The sequence below is a fragment of the Eptesicus fuscus genome, chromosome 9 (genome assembly GCF_027574615.1).
Source record: "Eptesicus fuscus isolate TK198812 chromosome 9, DD_ASM_mEF_20220401, whole genome shotgun sequence".
NCBI classification, from domain to species: Eukaryota; Metazoa; Chordata; class Mammalia; order Chiroptera; family Vespertilionidae; genus Eptesicus; species Eptesicus fuscus.
In genome coordinates this window covers 26,983,720-27,001,028 of record NC_072481.1, presented here as the reverse complement: position 1 = coordinate 27,001,028, position 17,309 = coordinate 26,983,720, and the positions used below count along the sequence as shown (strand labels likewise).

The 17,309-nt window shown below is 41.0% G+C and overlaps 2 protein-coding genes and 1 pseudogene across 5 annotated transcripts in view; 2 read left to right on the top strand and 1 right to left on the bottom strand.

Annotated features, from left to right (window-relative positions):
* The window catches only part of TESK2 (testis associated actin remodelling kinase 2), a 120,717-nt gene that overhangs the window by 84,517 nt on the left and 18,891 nt on the right, over window positions 1-17,309 (bottom strand). Inside the window, exon 2 of one of the 4 annotated variants that reach the window (XM_054720387.1) lies at window positions 12,336-12,428. The exons of the other annotated variants lie outside the window; for them this stretch is intronic. The gene's annotated coding sequence lies outside the window, so the exon portion shown is untranslated. The remainder of the gene's footprint in view (window positions 1-12,335; window positions 12,429-17,309) is intronic. 4 annotated transcript variants of the gene reach the window in all.
* LOC114235025 (60S ribosomal protein L17-like) lies at window positions 10,001-10,526 on the top strand (annotated as a pseudogene).
* On the top strand, window positions 15,210-15,577 carry LOC114235026 (small integral membrane protein 30-like). Its single transcript, XM_028160125.2, has one exon. The coding sequence runs from the start codon at window positions 15,264-15,266 to the stop codon at window positions 15,420-15,422; it is 159 nt and encodes a 52-aa protein (XP_028015926.2). The 5' UTR covers window positions 15,210-15,263; the 3' UTR covers window positions 15,423-15,577.

Sequence of the window (17,309 nt, the reverse complement as noted above, 5' to 3'; positions counted from 1 at the left end):
GGCTCATTTGGGAGGCAACCCATCAACTTGTCTCTCTCACATCAATGTTTCTCTCTCTGTGTCTCTCCCTCTCCCTTCCACTCTCTCTAAAAATCAATGGAAAAATATCCTCGGGTGAAGATTAACAAATAAAAAATGTCCCTGATACTGCCAAGTACAATAAATCACTGGTTTAAAAAAATGAAATATTTTGCCCAGCCAGCATGGCTCAGTGGTTGAGCATTAACCATGAACCAGGAGGTCATGGCTCGATTCCTGGTCAGGACATATGCCTGGGTTGCAGGCTCGATCCCCATTGTGGGGCATGCAGGAGGCAGCCTATCAGTGATTCTCTCTCATTGTTGATGTTTCTCTCTCTCTCTCTCCCTCTACCTTCCTCTCTGAAATCAATATAAAATATATTTTAAAATAAATAAATAGCCCTAACTGGTTTGGCTCAGTGGATAGAGCATCGGCCTGCCAGACTCAAGGATCCCAGGTTAGATTCCGGTCAAGGGCATGTACCTTGTTTGCGGGCACATCCCCAGTAGGGGGTGTGCCGGAGGCAGCTGATCGATGTTTCTCTCTCATTGATGTTTCTAACTCTCCCTCTCCCTTTTTCTCTGTAAAAAATCAATAAAATATATTAAAATAAATAAATAAAAAGCATGTTTAAAACTTCAAATCATTTCACTCTTCTTCATCCCCATTTCCACCACACTTGCTTCCACCACAAATCACATTGTCAAATTGAATCTATTCTTACCCTCTCCAATTCATTTGATAACTGTAGTCAGAGTAATCTTTTTATTATACTGCATAACGGAATATATTAAATCCTTGTTTAAAAGCAAATCTCTTAAAATAAATTCCAAAATCCTCATCCTTTAGGACCTCTACAGATGATGATGTCCTGAACAATAAATCTCTACTTACCTCTGCAACATCATGTCATCTCTTACCAATCTCCCCTTAACCCTCTCTGCTCTAGCCATTACAGACTTCTTTCAGATCCTCTACTGCACCTCAGGCTTCACTCATGAAAGGCCTGTGAATAGACTGTTCCTTCCCCCTTGGAATGCTCCTCTCCAATCTACTCCTTCACTTAGCTAGTTCCTATTCACTCTTCAGTTCTCAACTTAAACTTCACTTTCTCAAGATCATCTTCCCTCTCCAAATTAGATTACGGCCTTTTCATACTTCCACTGCAACCTGTATGAGCCAACAGACTTTAGGTTGCCCTCCATGATCCCTGCTTCCTGGTGTCATTGTGTGGTCTTCTCCCCTTAAGCCTGGCAGAATTTGTGACTTACTTCTAATCAATACAATACGGCAAAGGTAACTTTAATCTAAATTTAAAGCATCAAAAAGAATTACCTTCAACTTAAATATAATGATGTTATACAAGATTATAACCCATCCTGCTAGGAAACTCTCGCTTGCTGGCTTTGAAAAATCAAGCTGCCATATGGAAAGGGGCACATGGCAAGAACGGAAGGCCAGCTCCAGCAAGAACCTGAAGCCTACCCAGTCAATGTGGCTTAGTGGTTGAGCACTGACATATGAACCAGGAGGTCACAGTTTGATTCCCAGTCAGGGCATATGGCCAGGTTTCAGGCTCAATCGCCAGAAGGGGGCATGCAGGAGGCAACCAATCAATAATTCTCTCTCATCAATGTTTCTATCTCTCCTTCCCTCTCCCTCTCTCTCTAAAATCAATAAAAATATATATTTTTTAAAAAAAAAACTCGATGCCCTCAATTCAGCAGGCTTCAAGAAAATGAATGCTGCCAACAACCTTTTGAGCTTAGTAGCAGATCCTTCCCCAGTTGAGCCTGGATAAGATGGCAATCTCAGATGATACCTACTGCAGCTTTGTGAAACCTAAAGCAGAGAGCCCAGGTAAGTAATACCTGGACTCTTGAACCACAGAAACAGATATAATAAACATGTGTTCTTTTAAACCACTGAATTTGTGTTAATACTGTTATGCAGCAATAAGTAACTAATATACTATGCTTCCCTTGTGTTACATTACCCTTTTGATTACTTAATATAAATATTTATCATTAGACTAGAGGCCGGGTGCACGAATTTCATGCACTCGGGGGGGAGGGGGTTTCCTAGCCTGCGCCCTCTCGCAGTCTGGGAACCCTCGGGGGGATGTCTGACTGACGGCTTAGGCCCACTCCTCGCGGGGAGTGGGCCTAAGCCGGCAGTCGGACATCCTTAGCACTGCCATGGAGGTGGGAGAGGCTCCCACCACTGCCGCTGCACTCGCCAGCCGTGAGCCCAGCTTCTGGCTGAGTGGTGCTCCCCCTGTGGGAGCGCAATGACCACCCGGGGTCAGCTCCTGCGTTGAACATCTGCCGCCTGGTGGTCAGTGCGCGTCATAGCAACCGGTCATTCTGCCGTTCGGTCGATTTGCATATTAGACTTTTATATATAGGATTAGAGGTACAGTGCACAAACTGTGCACGGGGGGTGGGGGGGAAGGGTCCCTCAGTCCAGCCTGCACCCTCTCCAATCTGGGATCCATCAAGGGATGTCCGACTGCCCGTTTAGGCCCGATCCCACCGGGACTAAACGGGCAGTCGGACATCCTTCTCACAGTCCAGGACTGCTGGCTCCCAACCGCTCGCCTGTCTGATTGCCCCTAACTGCTTCTGCCTGCCAGCCTGATCACCCTCTAACCACTCCCCTGCCAGCCTAATTGAGGCCTAACTGCTCCCCTGCCAGCCCGATCCCCTAACTGCCCTCCCCTGCAGGCCTGGTCGCTCCCAACTGCCCTCCCCTGCTGGCCCAGTCAGCCCTAACTGCCCTCCCTTGCCAGCCTGGTCACCCCTAACTGCCCTCTCCTGCCGGCCTGGTCACCCCTAAGTGCCTTCCCCTGCAGGCCTGATCGCCCCTAACTGCCCTCCTTTGCAGGCCTGGTCCCTCCCAACTGCCCTCCTCTGCCGGCCCGGTCACCCCTAACTGCCCTCCCCTGCAGGCCTGATCGCCCCCAACTGCCCTCCCTTGCCGACCATCTTGTGGTGACCATATTGTGTCCACATGGGGGCGGCCATCTTGTGTGTTGGAGTGACGGTCAATTTGCATATTACCTTTTTATTATATAGGATTATAAAGTTCTCAATGGCAGGAATCACAAGTTTTAATTAATCACCACTGTATCTTAGCACTTCTGTTCTTCAAGTCAGTATATGACATTTAAACCACTTTATGGCATTAATGAGCTAATGCTTCCTCTATTAAGAGCAAGCAGCAGTGCCTTTCATATGAGTCGCATACATTTAATCAATTCAAATGGAGCATACTGAGTGGAGAGAATGGTATGTGTCATTATATAAAGAACTTGGCATTATGATGCTATCTGGCTGAAAATCTTATTTATTTTCCAATTTAGAGAACATGGACAAATCAGGCATTGAAAATGAATGTGCATGCTTAAATGCATGGCTTTATTTTCATCATAATGACCAAACAACCAGTCACCAGGAGGTGCATTGATGGGTCCTGCGGTGCAGCGGGTCTGGATGAGGCTGCGTGGCATGGGCCAGGGGACCTGAGGCTGCGCCCCTCCGCCCAGGCACCAGGGCCAGGGGACCTGAGGTCACATCCCCCGCCCAGGTACCAGGACATGGGATGGGGACCTGAGGTCACATCCCCCGCCCAGGTACCGGGGCTTGAAGGGGGTGGGACCGGGCAGGTCTTGGTGTCGCCCAATGGGGGTGGGGCTGGCCAGACACTTCTTATTATAGAGAAAGGGCAAATAGCAATATTAAAATATTTCCCCTAATTAATTCCCTTTCAATGTGCACTAATTTCGTGCACCGGGCCACGAGTTAAAACTAATAAAAGAGCTCAGCAAGGTTATAGAATACAAGATAAATATATAAAAATCAATTGTATTTTTCTACACTAGCTATTACCAATCTGAAAATGAAATTAAGGAAATAATTCCAACTATAACAAAACTGCTACCAACAACTTCCTATCCCTAGAACTCAGGGTAGCTGGGGAATTCTCCTTACATAAAGTTCTCCTCTGAGGCAAAACAGATGCACTTCTGCGTGTGTTTTTCCAAACAGTATGCCATGCTGTCACTTTGGAGAGCACCAACTGGCTTTGGCCTGCCATTGGATTCTTTTCCTGGCTTGATCTAAGCCACTGCATTCTACCAATACTCCCACTGTTAAAGTTAAAGGGAGGGTCCTCATTGCGAGTACATATAAGAATCCTCCAAAACCAAAGATCACTCTCTAATTTTTTTTGTACAACCCCTTTAATTATAGTCCCTTTTGTTTTAATAAAAATGTCCTTTTTTAAAACCTAAAAAAGAGAAGAAAAGAAAACAATCCCATTTACAGTAGCATCAAAACTTAACAGCTACTCTTAGAAGAAAACATTAGTAAAAATCTTCATAACAATGAATTTGCCCACAATTTTATGATTATGACACCAAAAACACAAACAAAAAAAAAAATAGATAAATTGGACTTCATCAAAATTAAGAACTTCTGTGCACCAAAGGATACTACATAAAGAATTTCTACAATCCTATATAATAAGACCCTAATATGCAAATCAACCAAACAGCGGAACGACTGGTTGTTATGACGCGCACTGACCACCAGGGGCAGATGCTCAACACAGGAGCTGCCCCCTGGTGGTCAGTGCGCTCCACAGGGCGAGGGCCACTCAGCCAGAAGCTGGGCTCACAGCTGGCAAAGCGCAGCGATGGTGGCAGTGGTGGGAGCCTCTCCTGCCTCCGCAGCAGCACTAAAGACCCCTTGGGAGATGTCCGACTACGAGGGGGTACAGGCCGGGATGAGGGACTCCCCCCAGTGCACAAATGTCGTGCACTGAACCTCTAGTTAGAAATAAAAACAAACAATCCAATTCAAAAATGGGCAAAGAACTTGAATAAACATTTCTCAAAAGAAGATATACAAATGGCCAATAAACAACTGAAAAAAGGCTCAACATCACTAGACATTAGGAATATGTAAACCAAAACCACAGTGAGATACTATTTCACCACTAGTATGGTTATAATCCTACCTAATAATAGACAAATATACAAATTGACCGCACCTTCGCTACGCCCAAGTCACGCCCACCAGCCAAGCCATGCCCACCAGCCACCCCAACAAAGATGGCAGCTAATTTGCATATCAAGACAGCGTAGAAAGAAGCCAAGAGCTGCAGAAGGGAACAAAGCTGCGGAGAAGCAAGCAAGCCGGGGGGAGGAGAAGGGAGGAGCGGAGGCAGGGCCCGGGGGTAAGGGAGAAAAGCAGGGGGGCTGGTGGAGAAGGCGGGGCGGGGGATAAGGGAGGAGAGAAGGCGGGGTGGGGTACAATGCAGCAGGAAACCCTATTGCAGGATTTTTCCTGCAACGGGAACGCTAGTGACTTAATAAAGAAAAAGAGAGAAAGTAATAAGTGTTGGAAAGGTTACAGAGCAGTGGTTCTCAACCTTCCTAATGCTACGACCCTTTAATACAGTTCCTCATGTTGTGGTGACCCCCAACCATAAAATTATTTTCGCTGCTACTTCATAACTGTAATTTTGCTACTGTTATGAATCGTAATGTAAATATCTGTGTTTTCTGATGGTCTTAGGCCAGTGGTCGGCAAACTGCGGCTCGCGAGCCACATGCAGCTCTTTAGCCACTTGAGTGTGGCTCTTCCACAAAATACCACATGTGGGCGCGCAATTACAGTGCGATTGAAACTTCGTGGCCCATGTGCAGAAGTCTGTTTTCGGCTCTCAAAAGAAATTTCAATCGTTGTACTGTTGATATTTGGCTCTGTTGACTAATGAGTTTGCCAACCACTGTCTTAGGCAACCCACAGGTTGAGAACCGCTGCTGTAGAACCTAAGACCATCGGAAAACACAGGTATTTACATTATGATTCATTAACAGTAGCAAAATTACAGTTATAAGTAGCAACGAAAATAATTTTATGGTTGGGGGTCACCACAACATGAGGAACTGTGTTAAAGGGTCGCGGCATTAGGAAGGTTGAGAACCACTGTTATAGAGAAATTAATAAGCACAGGATTTCTTTTTAGGATGATAAAAATATTTTTAAATTAGAGTATACAGAACCTTGTATACTAAAAATCATGAATTGTATTTTTATTTTATTTTATGACGTGAATTATTTCTCAGTAAAATTGTTATTATAAAGGAAAAATATAATGATACTTTGTTCTGGAATGCAATTCCAGGTTTTATAGTTTTCACAATACATACTAAAATACAGAGTTATCTTATGGGGTAATAAAGGGTAGTTGAGTTATCTCAAGAGACTGAAACAATCATCTTCCTAGAAAGTCTCCTTCCATTTATACTCCCAAATATAACAAGCACTAATGTAAAAAGAAAGTAAGAGCCTTCTACTATATTCCAACAGAAGCACTCTTAATTTGAAACATTAAACAAGTTGTCAGCCAATGCTACCCTGGTGCTGAATAGATTTGCCACTTACCAGAGGGTGAAAGACTAGGACCATTTGGTTTTAAGGTTTCTTCCCTTACTCTGCAAATGTAAACTCACGCCACTTCCATTTACACACAACTCAGTTTTTCCCTAAGAAGATTTCACTAACATCTAAAATATTCCAAGTTATTTTCTTAGAAACAATGAAATTACCCTAATCTGTTTTATGGTTTAAAAAAATGAAAACAATAATCAAAAGAAAATATATAAAGCTCACAAAAAGTTTTAAATGTATATAAATCCAACTCATTTTGTTTTTAAAAGTAAATTTTCCCAAATTCAGTAATAGAAGTCATAAAATACTTTTAACTTTTCTAATGCTCGCAGACCAGGAGTTTAGAACCTTAGCACTATTGACAGTTTGGGCCAGATAATATTTTGTTGTGAACTCTCCGGTGCGTTGTAGGATATTTAGTAGCAACCCTGGCCTCTACGCACTAGAAGCCAGTAACACCCCCTACCCAGTTGTGACATCCAAAAATATCTCCAGACATTGCCAAATATCCCTTGGGAAGAAAACTGCCCAGGGTTGAGAACCACTGCCCTAGTTCATCAGTCTTAATTATTTACTGACAGAGCAAATTAGCTAAACATATTTTTGTGAAATAGAGTAGCTGAATACACCTAAAAGAGGAGATCTCTTTGTGTTGTTGTTGTTTTTAATAAATCAATACCTGGAATGATTATAAAACAAATCTTTTAAATACATTTTTAAAGTATTCATGTATATTCCCAAATATACTGTACAGTGTGGGAAAATAGAACTATGCTTTAAAACTAATGAATTTAGCCGAAACCGGTTTGGCTCAGTGGATAGAGCGTCGGCCTTTGGACTGAAAGGTCCCAGGTTCGATTCCGGTCAAGGGCATGTACCTTGGTTGCGGGCACATTCCCAGTAGGGGGTGTGCAAGAGGCAGCTCGTCGATGTTTCTCTCTCATCGATGTTTCTAAGTCTCTATCCCTCTCTCTTCCTCACTGTAATAAATCAATAAAACTAATGAATTTAGGTTTTCTTCTTCTTTTTTTTTTTCCAAAAATATATTTTATTGATTTTCCACAGAGAGGAAGAGAGAGAGATAGAGAGCCAGAAACATCGATGAGAGAGAAACATCCATCAGCCGCCTCCTGCACACCCCCCACTGGGGATGCACCCGCAACCAAGGTACATGCCCCTGACCGGAATCGAACCTGGGACCCCTGAGTCCACAGGCCGATGCTCTATCCACTGAGCCAAACCGGTCTCGGCTAGGTTTTCTTCTACACATACATTTCCAGAATACAAAAAAGTACCAGCTTATCTATCTCTGTCTCTCTCTTTTTCTCTTCTTATAATCAATACTAGAAACCCGATGCACGAAGATTCGTGCTAGAATAGGCTTTCCTTTCCCTGGCTGCCGGCACTGCCTTTCCACTCCAGCCCAGCCTCTTTCCACTCTGGCCCTGCCTTCCCACGCTGCCCAGAGGCCCTGAGAGACAGGGGTGGGGCAGAACCCCTGCATTGTCACCATGGCGATGATGCAAGCGTCCCGCCCCGTCACTTGGCGCCTGTGTATGCAAATTAACCGCCATCTTTGTTGGTTTAATTGCATATTACTCTTGATTGGCTGGTGGCATAGCGGAGGTATGGTCAATTTACATGTTTGTCTATTATTAGGTAAGATTAATAATCTCTACTCATTGTCCCGCCAGGGTGGCTCAGTGGTTGAGCATCAATCTATGAACCAGGAGGTCAGAGTTCCATTCCCAGTCAGGGCACATGCCCAGGTTGCAGGTTCAATCCCTAGTGTGGGGCATGCAGGAGACAGCCGATCAATGATTCTCTCTCATCATTGATGTTTCTAGCTCTCTCTCCCTCTCCCTTCCTCTCTGAAATCAACTTTAAAATATATTTTTAAAAATAATAATAATCTCTACTCATAATTAATAATTATGTAGGCATTGAAAGAGAACTTTATGTTCAAAACTTTCTACTTCTACCATGCTAATCTATAGAACAATGATAAATTAATTGCAATCTAAAATACATGTTACCCAATAACAACTTAATTGTTTTTGAGGTCCGAAGACATTTATAATCCATAAACATAGCCCAAGTTTAACCAACAAAATTACCAAGTTGATTAATTTTAAAATGTGCACTACTGCCCTAACTGGTTTGGCTCACTGGACAGAGCGTTGGCCTGCGGACTGAAAGGTCCCAGGTTCGATTCTGGTCATGGGCATGTAACTTGGTTGAGGGCATATCCCCAGTAGGAGGTGTGCAGGAAGCAGCTGATCAATGTTTCTCTCTCATCGATGTTTCTAACTCTCTATTCCTCTCCCTTCCTCTCTGTAAAAAATCAATAAAATATATCTTTTTAAAAATATTTGAAATAAAATAAAATAAAAATGTGTGCTACCTCTGACAGTCACAATGTGAAGGAGTCCAAGTTCCTTCCAAACCAACTGCTCGAATAGATATTTTTACAGCTATACAACTAAATAAGGTTACTTAACACAAAATAATTTTTAAAAATAATTTTTGATAAAGAAAAGAACAAACTATCCTAATTGTAATTCACAGGGCTACTGACACATACAGTGTAAAACAAAGATCATGAGGATTTTGCAAGTTGTAGTTTTTCATCCTTCATAAAGTACAGCCTAATAGTCGTTGTTAATTATGTAAAGCCAGGCTTCAGAACTAAATAAAGAATAGTGTAAATTAAACAGATAACATAACTAAGGTATATTTTAAGGATGAATAACCAGAGGTCCTAAATTCTAAAGTGAATTATTTTAAAGAAATACAAGTAAGCAGTAGCATAAATCCACATTTCTTAATGTGAAGTCATCAATCAACCAGTCTTTCTTTTGCTATCTAAGGCAACTTAAAGGCCTTAAGATATCTGCATAATCTCCCACATCAGAAGTCAAATATTTCCTTTTATTGCCATGAATACACTTTTTATTTAACCTGACCTTTAAAGCTCTGTAATCATCTGTACTTTGTAATCAAAGATAAAAACTAACCATCACCTAGCTATGCACTATAGTTAGTTATTAGACCAGAGGTTAGTTAACTTTTTCTGTAAAGGGGCTAGATAGTAAATATCTTAGGCTATGAGAGCCTATAGTCACTGTCATTGTAACACAGAATCAGCCACAGAATATACACTAACAAATGGGCGTGGACATGTTCCAATAAAACCTTACCAAAAAAAGTGGCAGATTTGATTTGGTACGAGGGCTACAGTTTGCCAGACCTTGAATCAAACTATTACATGTGTGAAGAAATAAATAGACCTATTTATCTCTCCCAATGATAATGTTCTCACCATAATATTAACTAATTACTTCCTAAAATACTACAAAATACAATAAACTAGCTTTCTCCTATTTTGTAATGGACATTCACAGTGGAATAATGCTAGACCCTATTGCCTTAAATGAGGAATAAGAACCAACTATGAGAATCAGGTTCAGGATTAAGATTTGTATTATAGCCCTTGTGAAGTTATGTGACCTCTGAAAATGGTTCACTATTCACTAGACCCAGAAAACCCCACAAAATCATGCAAATCAAGAGGCTCAGTTCTTTGAGTTCACTTTAAGAACACTCTTGAAACTGCCCAGGCTATCAAGGGTATGCATATTCGAAAAGCCACCAAGTATCTCAAGGACGTCACTTTAAAGAAGCAATGTGTGTCATTCTGTCGTTACAATGGTGGAGTTGGTAGGTGTGCCCAGGTGGCCCAAAAAGAGTGCTGAATTTTTGATACATGTGCTTAAAAATGCCAAGAGCAACGTTGAACTTAAGTGTTTAGATGTAGACTCTTTGGTCATTGAGCACATTCAGGTGAACAAAGCTCCCAAGATGCGGCATAGAACCTACAGAGCTCATGGGTGGATTAACCATACATGAGCTCTCCCTGCCACACTGAGATGATCTTACTGAAAAGGAGCAGATTGTTCCTAAACCAGAAGAGGAGTTTGCACAGAAGAAAAAGATTATCTCAGAAGAAACTGAAGAAACAAAAACTTATGGCCCGAGAGTAAATTCAGCATAAAATAAATCTAAATGAAAGAACTATTAAACACTGTACAGAAACCTGAGCCAAAAAATAAAAATAAAGCCTTTAAGTTCAGATCCAGAATCTATATGATCCCAGCAGAGGCAACTGTGAGACCACTGCATTGGGACATATCATCCACAATCTAGAACACAAGAACTCCAAGGAAAAACATTTCCCACTGATGACCGGCTTTCAATACAAAATTACAAATCACAGGAGAAATGAAAAACCATGAAAAAGAACCAGCAGAACAAATAGCGGCAGGATCCAAACTCTTAAGCGTTACAACTAATCTGAAAGGGACTTAAATCAAACAAAAAAATTTAGTAGTCAAAACTTACTCATCTCTATGCAAGCATATCAGAAATCTATAAGAAATATTTTTCTAGTAAAAATAATTTACCAAAATTGACTCAGAAGAAACAAAAATCTAAATAAGCCAATTACCCTAGAAGAATAGGAAAAGTTTTCAAGCAATTGGCCAAGCATTTCACAAGGGAATTCTATCAAATATTTATGGAATAAATTATTCCAATATTATTTAAACTGTTCCAAGACATCGGAAGTAAAAATCTTCCAAATTATTATGAAGCAAGCATAACATTGTTACCAAAACCTAACATGCTTACCAACAAAAGCACTAAAGAGAAAACCACACACCACAGCATAGATGGACCTGGAGAGTATTATGCTAAGTGAAATAAGCTAGTCAGAGAAAGTCAAATACCATATAATCTCACTTATATGTGGAATCTAATGAACAAAATAAACTGACCAACAAAATAGAACCAGCGGTATAAATACATGGAACAGACTGACAAATGTCAGAGGGGAAGGTTGAGGGGGGACTGAATGAAATAAGGTGAAGGGAATTAACCAAAGAAAATATATGCATTACCTACAGAGTCAACAGTGTGGTGATGGCCAGAGGGAAAGAGGGGGCAAGGGCTAGGTGGGGGTGGCCAAATCTGGGTGGTGGTGGTGGAGGAATCCATAATAGTGTCAACAATAAAAATAAAGTTAAGCCCAGCCGGTGTGGCTTGGTAGTTGAACGTTGACCCATGAACCAGCAGGTCACAGTTTGATTCTGGGTTGTGGGCTTGATCCCCAGTTAGGGGGGTGCAGGAGATAGCTGATTGATGATTCTCTCTATCCCTCTCTCTTCCTCTCTGAAATCAATAAAAACATTTTTTTAATAAAAAATAACTGTATCAAGAAGGAAAAAATAATAATAACTGTAGCTGGTGTGGTCCAGTGGATAGAGCATCAACCTGTGGACCAAAGGGTCCCAGGTTCAATTCCAGTCAAGGGCACGTACCTTGGTTGCAGGCTCCTCCCTGGCCTGGGCCCTGGTTGGGGCTCGTGCAGGTGGCAACCAATCGATGTGCTTCTCTTACATTGATGTTTCTCTCTGTCTTTCCCTCTCTCTTCCACTCTCCCTAAATATCAATGGAAAAATATCCTCGGGTGAGGATTAACAAAAAAATAATAATAATAAAAATTTAAAAATAAAGTTAAAAAGAAAAAAATAGTAAAAGAAAACCACACACCAATCTCACATATATCAGGGCAAAAACACCCCAGCAAAAAGAAGTTAGTAGCACATTAAAGACTAATACACCAGGAATGCAAGGATAGCTCATTATTAGAATACCTACTAATATAATTCACTTTAATAAAATATCGAAAAAGAAAAATACTTTTATCACCATATGCATTAGAGTTTCCCAGAGAAATAGAACCAAAGGGATATATACAGATAGAAAGAGATTTATTATTAGAAAATGGCTCACACGATTATGGATGCTGAGAAGTCCCAAGATCTGCAGTTAGCAAGCTGGAGACCCAGGAAGCCAAAGGTGAAGTTCCAATCTGAGTCCAAAGGCCTGAGAACCAGGAGAGCCAATGGTGTAAGTTCTAGTCCAAAAGATGACAGGCTCAAGGCCGAAGAAGAGCCAATATTTCAATTCCAAGCAAAAGGCAAAATTGCTTGTCCCATCTCAAGTAATTAGGAAGAAGTTCCCTCTTAATCACAGAAGGGTCAGCCTTTTTGTTCTATTCAGGCCTTAAAACAATTGGATGAGGGCAACCCACATTAGGGAGGGCAATCTGCTTTACTCTGTCTACTGATTCAAATGTTAATCTCGCCCTGGCCGGTTTGGCTCAGTGGATAGAGCATCGGCCTGCGGACTGAAGGGTCCCAGGTTCAATTCCGATCAAGGGCACATGCCTGGGTTGAGGGCTTGATCCCCAGTAGGGAGCATGCGGGAGGCAGCCAATCAATGATTCTCTTTCATCATTGATGTTTCTATCTCTCTCTCTCTCTCCCCCTTCCTCTCTGAAATCAATAAAAATATATTTTTAAAAAATGTTAATCTCAAAATAATGTTTGACCAAATATGTAGGCACTCCGTGGCCCAGTCAAGTTGACATAAAATTAACCATCATACTACAGATTCTGAAAAGACATTTGTTAAAATTCAACACCCATTTTTTAAAAATATATATATATTTTATTGATTTTAGAGAGAAAGGAAGCGGGAAAGAGAGACAGAAACATTAATGATGAGAGAGAATCATTGATTGGCCACCTCCTGCTTGCCTCCTGCTGGGGATCAAGTCCACAACTCAGCATTTGCCCCGACCAGGATGGAACTGTGACCTCCCATTTCATAGATCGATCAATGACAGCCACACCAGCCAGGCAACATCCATTCTTCATAACAACAATTCTTAACAAAATAGCGGGTATTTTTGGTAAATATTTTGAATATCCAATAGAATAAAAGATATATATTTCAGCTCCAAATCATATAATGTTTAATTAGGAAACACCCCAAGTATTCCTAGTCAGGTACTTGACAAAGATGTCTAATAGCTCTATTATCTAACATTTTAGGAAGTATTAGTCAAGCAGTTTGTTGAGAAGAATGTGAGGTATAAAAATGGGAAATAAATTTTTCATCATTCACAGTTGATATGATTATATACCATAAAAACAAATCAACTGGCCGAAACCGGTTTGGCTCAGTGGATAGAGCGTTGGCCTGCGGACTCAAAGGTCCCGGGTTCGATTCCGGTCAAGGGCATGTACCTTGGTTGCGGGCACATCCCCAGTAGGGGGTGTGCAAGAGGCAGCTGATCGATGTATCTCTCTCATCGATGTTTCTAACTCTCTATCCCTCTCTCTTCCTCTCTGTAAAAAATCAATAAAAATTAAAAAAAAAAAAAAACAAATCAACTGAAAAACTATTGCAAATATTTTAAAAATTCAGTATGCCAGCTGCATCAAAGATCAATATGTAAAAATTAATAGCCTTCGTATGCAAATAACAAACAAAAGATAAAATGGAAGGAGAGTTCCCATTTACAACTGCAACAGGAGAACAAACTAAGAATAAACATTGCAAGAAACATGCAAGATATATATATTTTTTAAATTTTTAATGTCTACCAAGGAGCACAAAATACTTGAACATATATAAAGGCATGCCATGTGATTATATAAAGACTCAATATCATAAAGATATCAATTCTCCCTAAATTAATCTATAAACTTACTCTAATCTAAATAAAAAATGGCAATAGTTATGTTTTTGGAAAGGGCAAACTGATTCTAAAACTCCCGTAAAAAAATAAGGAAGAAACACCAAGAAAATTCTGAAAAGGAAGAATAACGATGGGTAACTAGTCTAACTGGATATTAAAATAAGACCACAATGATTAAATTATTAACAGTGTGTATTGATATATGAATAAGCAGGTCAATACAACAGAAAAAAGTCTAGAAACTGACATTAAACCCTCTGAGTTGAAAAAAGATTCTCGACAGTTATACTATGAATATAAATAGGATTTTTAAATGTCTTAACTGGGGGGCAGGGATCAAAAAAAAAAGCCTTAACCAATTTATTTCCAATACACCTTCCCTTTTTCTTTTTTTCTTCTTCTTTTTTTAAAATATATTTTTATTGATTTCAGAGAGGAAGTGAGAGGGAGAGAGAGATAGAAACATCAATGATGAGAGAGAATCATTGATTTGTTGCCTCCTGCATACCCCCTATGGGGGATTGAGCCCGCAACCCAGACATGTGCCCTTGACTGGAATCGAACTTGGGACCCTTCAGTCCACAGGCCGATGCTCTATCCACTGAGCCAAACCAGCTATGGCACACCTTCCCTTTTTCAAAAGTATCCTATATAAAACCCTAATGTGCAAATCGATCGAACAGAGGAATGACCAGTCGCTATGACGTGCACTGACCACAGGGGGAGCACCATTCAGCCAGAAGCCGGGCTCACGGCTGGCAAGCACAGCAGCAGTGGTGGGAGCCTCTCCCGCCTCCACTGGAGGCCAGCTGTAAGGAGTGAGGGGTCCCAGACCCAAGGGGTCCCGGACTGTGAGAGAGCACAGGCTGGGCTGAGGGGAGCCCCGCCCCCCCCCCCAGTGTACGAATTTCATGCACCAGGCCTCTAGTAACATGATAAAAAGCTATGCCTATCTAATCAAGTCTATAAGAGCCCTTTAAATAAAAATAATATATCTAGGCCTTCCTGTAATGGCTGCTTCCTGGAAGGCACTGTCACGTGGAACCTCTTAGCCTCTGCATTCCGAACTCCAGGAAGGGAGTATTTCAAGTCAGATAGAGTTACACATACAGTATATCATTTCTTTGAAACCTTCAGCACTCAAGATCCAGCCATCTCAAGGTCCCAACATCATGACCTCAGTTCCAGCACAATTGTTCCTAGTCCTCTTTTCACTGCTTTTGGGGCTGCCTGCTGTTGAAGCAGTAGAAGCTGGAGATGCAATCGTTCTTTTCTTAGGTGTGGTTCTCTGCATTACAGGCATTTGTGCTTGTTTGGGGGTATATGCATGAAAGAGAAATGGAGAGGTGTGACTTCGAAGGGCCTCCAGAATCAAGTCTTGCCCTGAAAACATTTGAGCTCTTCAGGTTAAAAACTGAGCTTTGGTGTCTGAAAGTTCCCAAGAAACAGTACACAGGGTAATTTTAAATTCTTAAGTTTCCCTATAAATGGGAATAAATTGATATATGTTAAATGGAAAAAAATTCTTTTTCATAACAAATAATGCAATGAAACATGCAGTCTATAATTTAGTTGCTAGTTAGAAAGAGGGTCAAAGAAGTAAGATGGCTGAAATTTGCATAAGTAATATTTAGTAATCTCAAAAATTCTCAAAGCACATGAAATTGGAAGAAGGAAACTTCTGCCCAAAATTCTAGGAAGTAGCCACTATTCTGTTGTAATTACTGCCTCCTGCATTATTGAGGAGTTTTTTCTCTATGTTTTTTTATATATTTGTTTTGTTATCTCCCAAGTTAATATTGTACTTAGATATTAGATATTAAATATAGTCAGTCAAATAATAATAATAATAATAATAATAATAATATAAGTAATAAGAATTGTTACAGTTTAATTAGCAACATGTGCACCTTATAATCAACAGTATATTAAATTAAATGAAATCCTTACTAATAAAAGCCTAAATAGTCGTCACACCATGATGCTCTCACACCGTCACAAGATGGCTGCGCACACAGTGGGCGCACACACAGGTGGGCGAGGCTGGGCTTGATGCTGCATGTGCAGCACGGAGCCTGCCTGGGACGGCGAGGCCTGCCTGGGGATCCCCCAGCTCCACATGCCAAGGCCTGCCTGGGGGTCCCGCCTCCTCCAGGCTCCACGCAGCGAGGCCTGCTTGAGGGTCCTTGAGGTCCCACCTCCCGGCTCCGCACAGCGCCAGCTCCAGCCTACCTCTTTGGGGCAATCCATTGCTGGGCTCCCGCACTGTGACAGGGCACAGGCCAGGCTGGGTGACCCCCCTCCCACCCCCCGCAAGTGAACAAATTTCATGCACCGGGCCTCTAGTATGTCATAAAAACATTAGAAGAAACATAGCATACTATTTTCTTTTTTTAAATATTTTTATTGATTTCAGAGAGGAAGGGAGAGGGAGAGAGAGATAGAAACATCAATGATGAGAGAGAATCATTGATCAGCTGCCTCCTGCATGCTCCTTATTGGGGATCAAGCCCACAACCCAGGCATGTGCCCTTGTCCAGAATCAAACCTGGAACCTTTCAGTCTGTAGGCCGATAATCTATCCAATGAGCCAAACCTGCTAGGGCTAGCATAATATTTTCAAAACCTTGCAGTGAGAAGGCTCTCTTTGGCAAAATATAAAATCCAAAAGTTATAAATGAAAAGATTGATAGACCTAACTACATAAAAAGACAAAAGACAGGCAGAGAGAAAATACTTGTAACACATGTAATAAAGAATTATCAGGATTTATAAAGAACTACAAAAAAAAAATCAACACAATAAAAATATAAGTAAATTATATAAATAACCAACAGAAAAGGATTTCACTAATAATCAGAGCATACAAATTAAAATAAATTAACCCTTTGCACTCGCTTGCTTTTTTCTCGATTCCTTTATTCTAATGCTAACCGTGTCGAGTCACACTTGACATCTGAGTGCAAAAGGTTAATAATCCTGAAACATATGGTCAATTGATTTTTGACAGGGTGCCAGGACCATTCAATGGGGAAAGAACAGTCTTTTCAACAAATGTTGCTGGGAAATTGTATATCCACATGCAAAAAAATGAAGTTAGGCCCTTACTTTACACCATATACAAAAGAATTAACTTACATGGATCAAAGTCCTAAATGTAAGAGCTAAACTATAAAATTCTTAGAACAAAACACTAAGAAAAATCTTCATGATGTTGA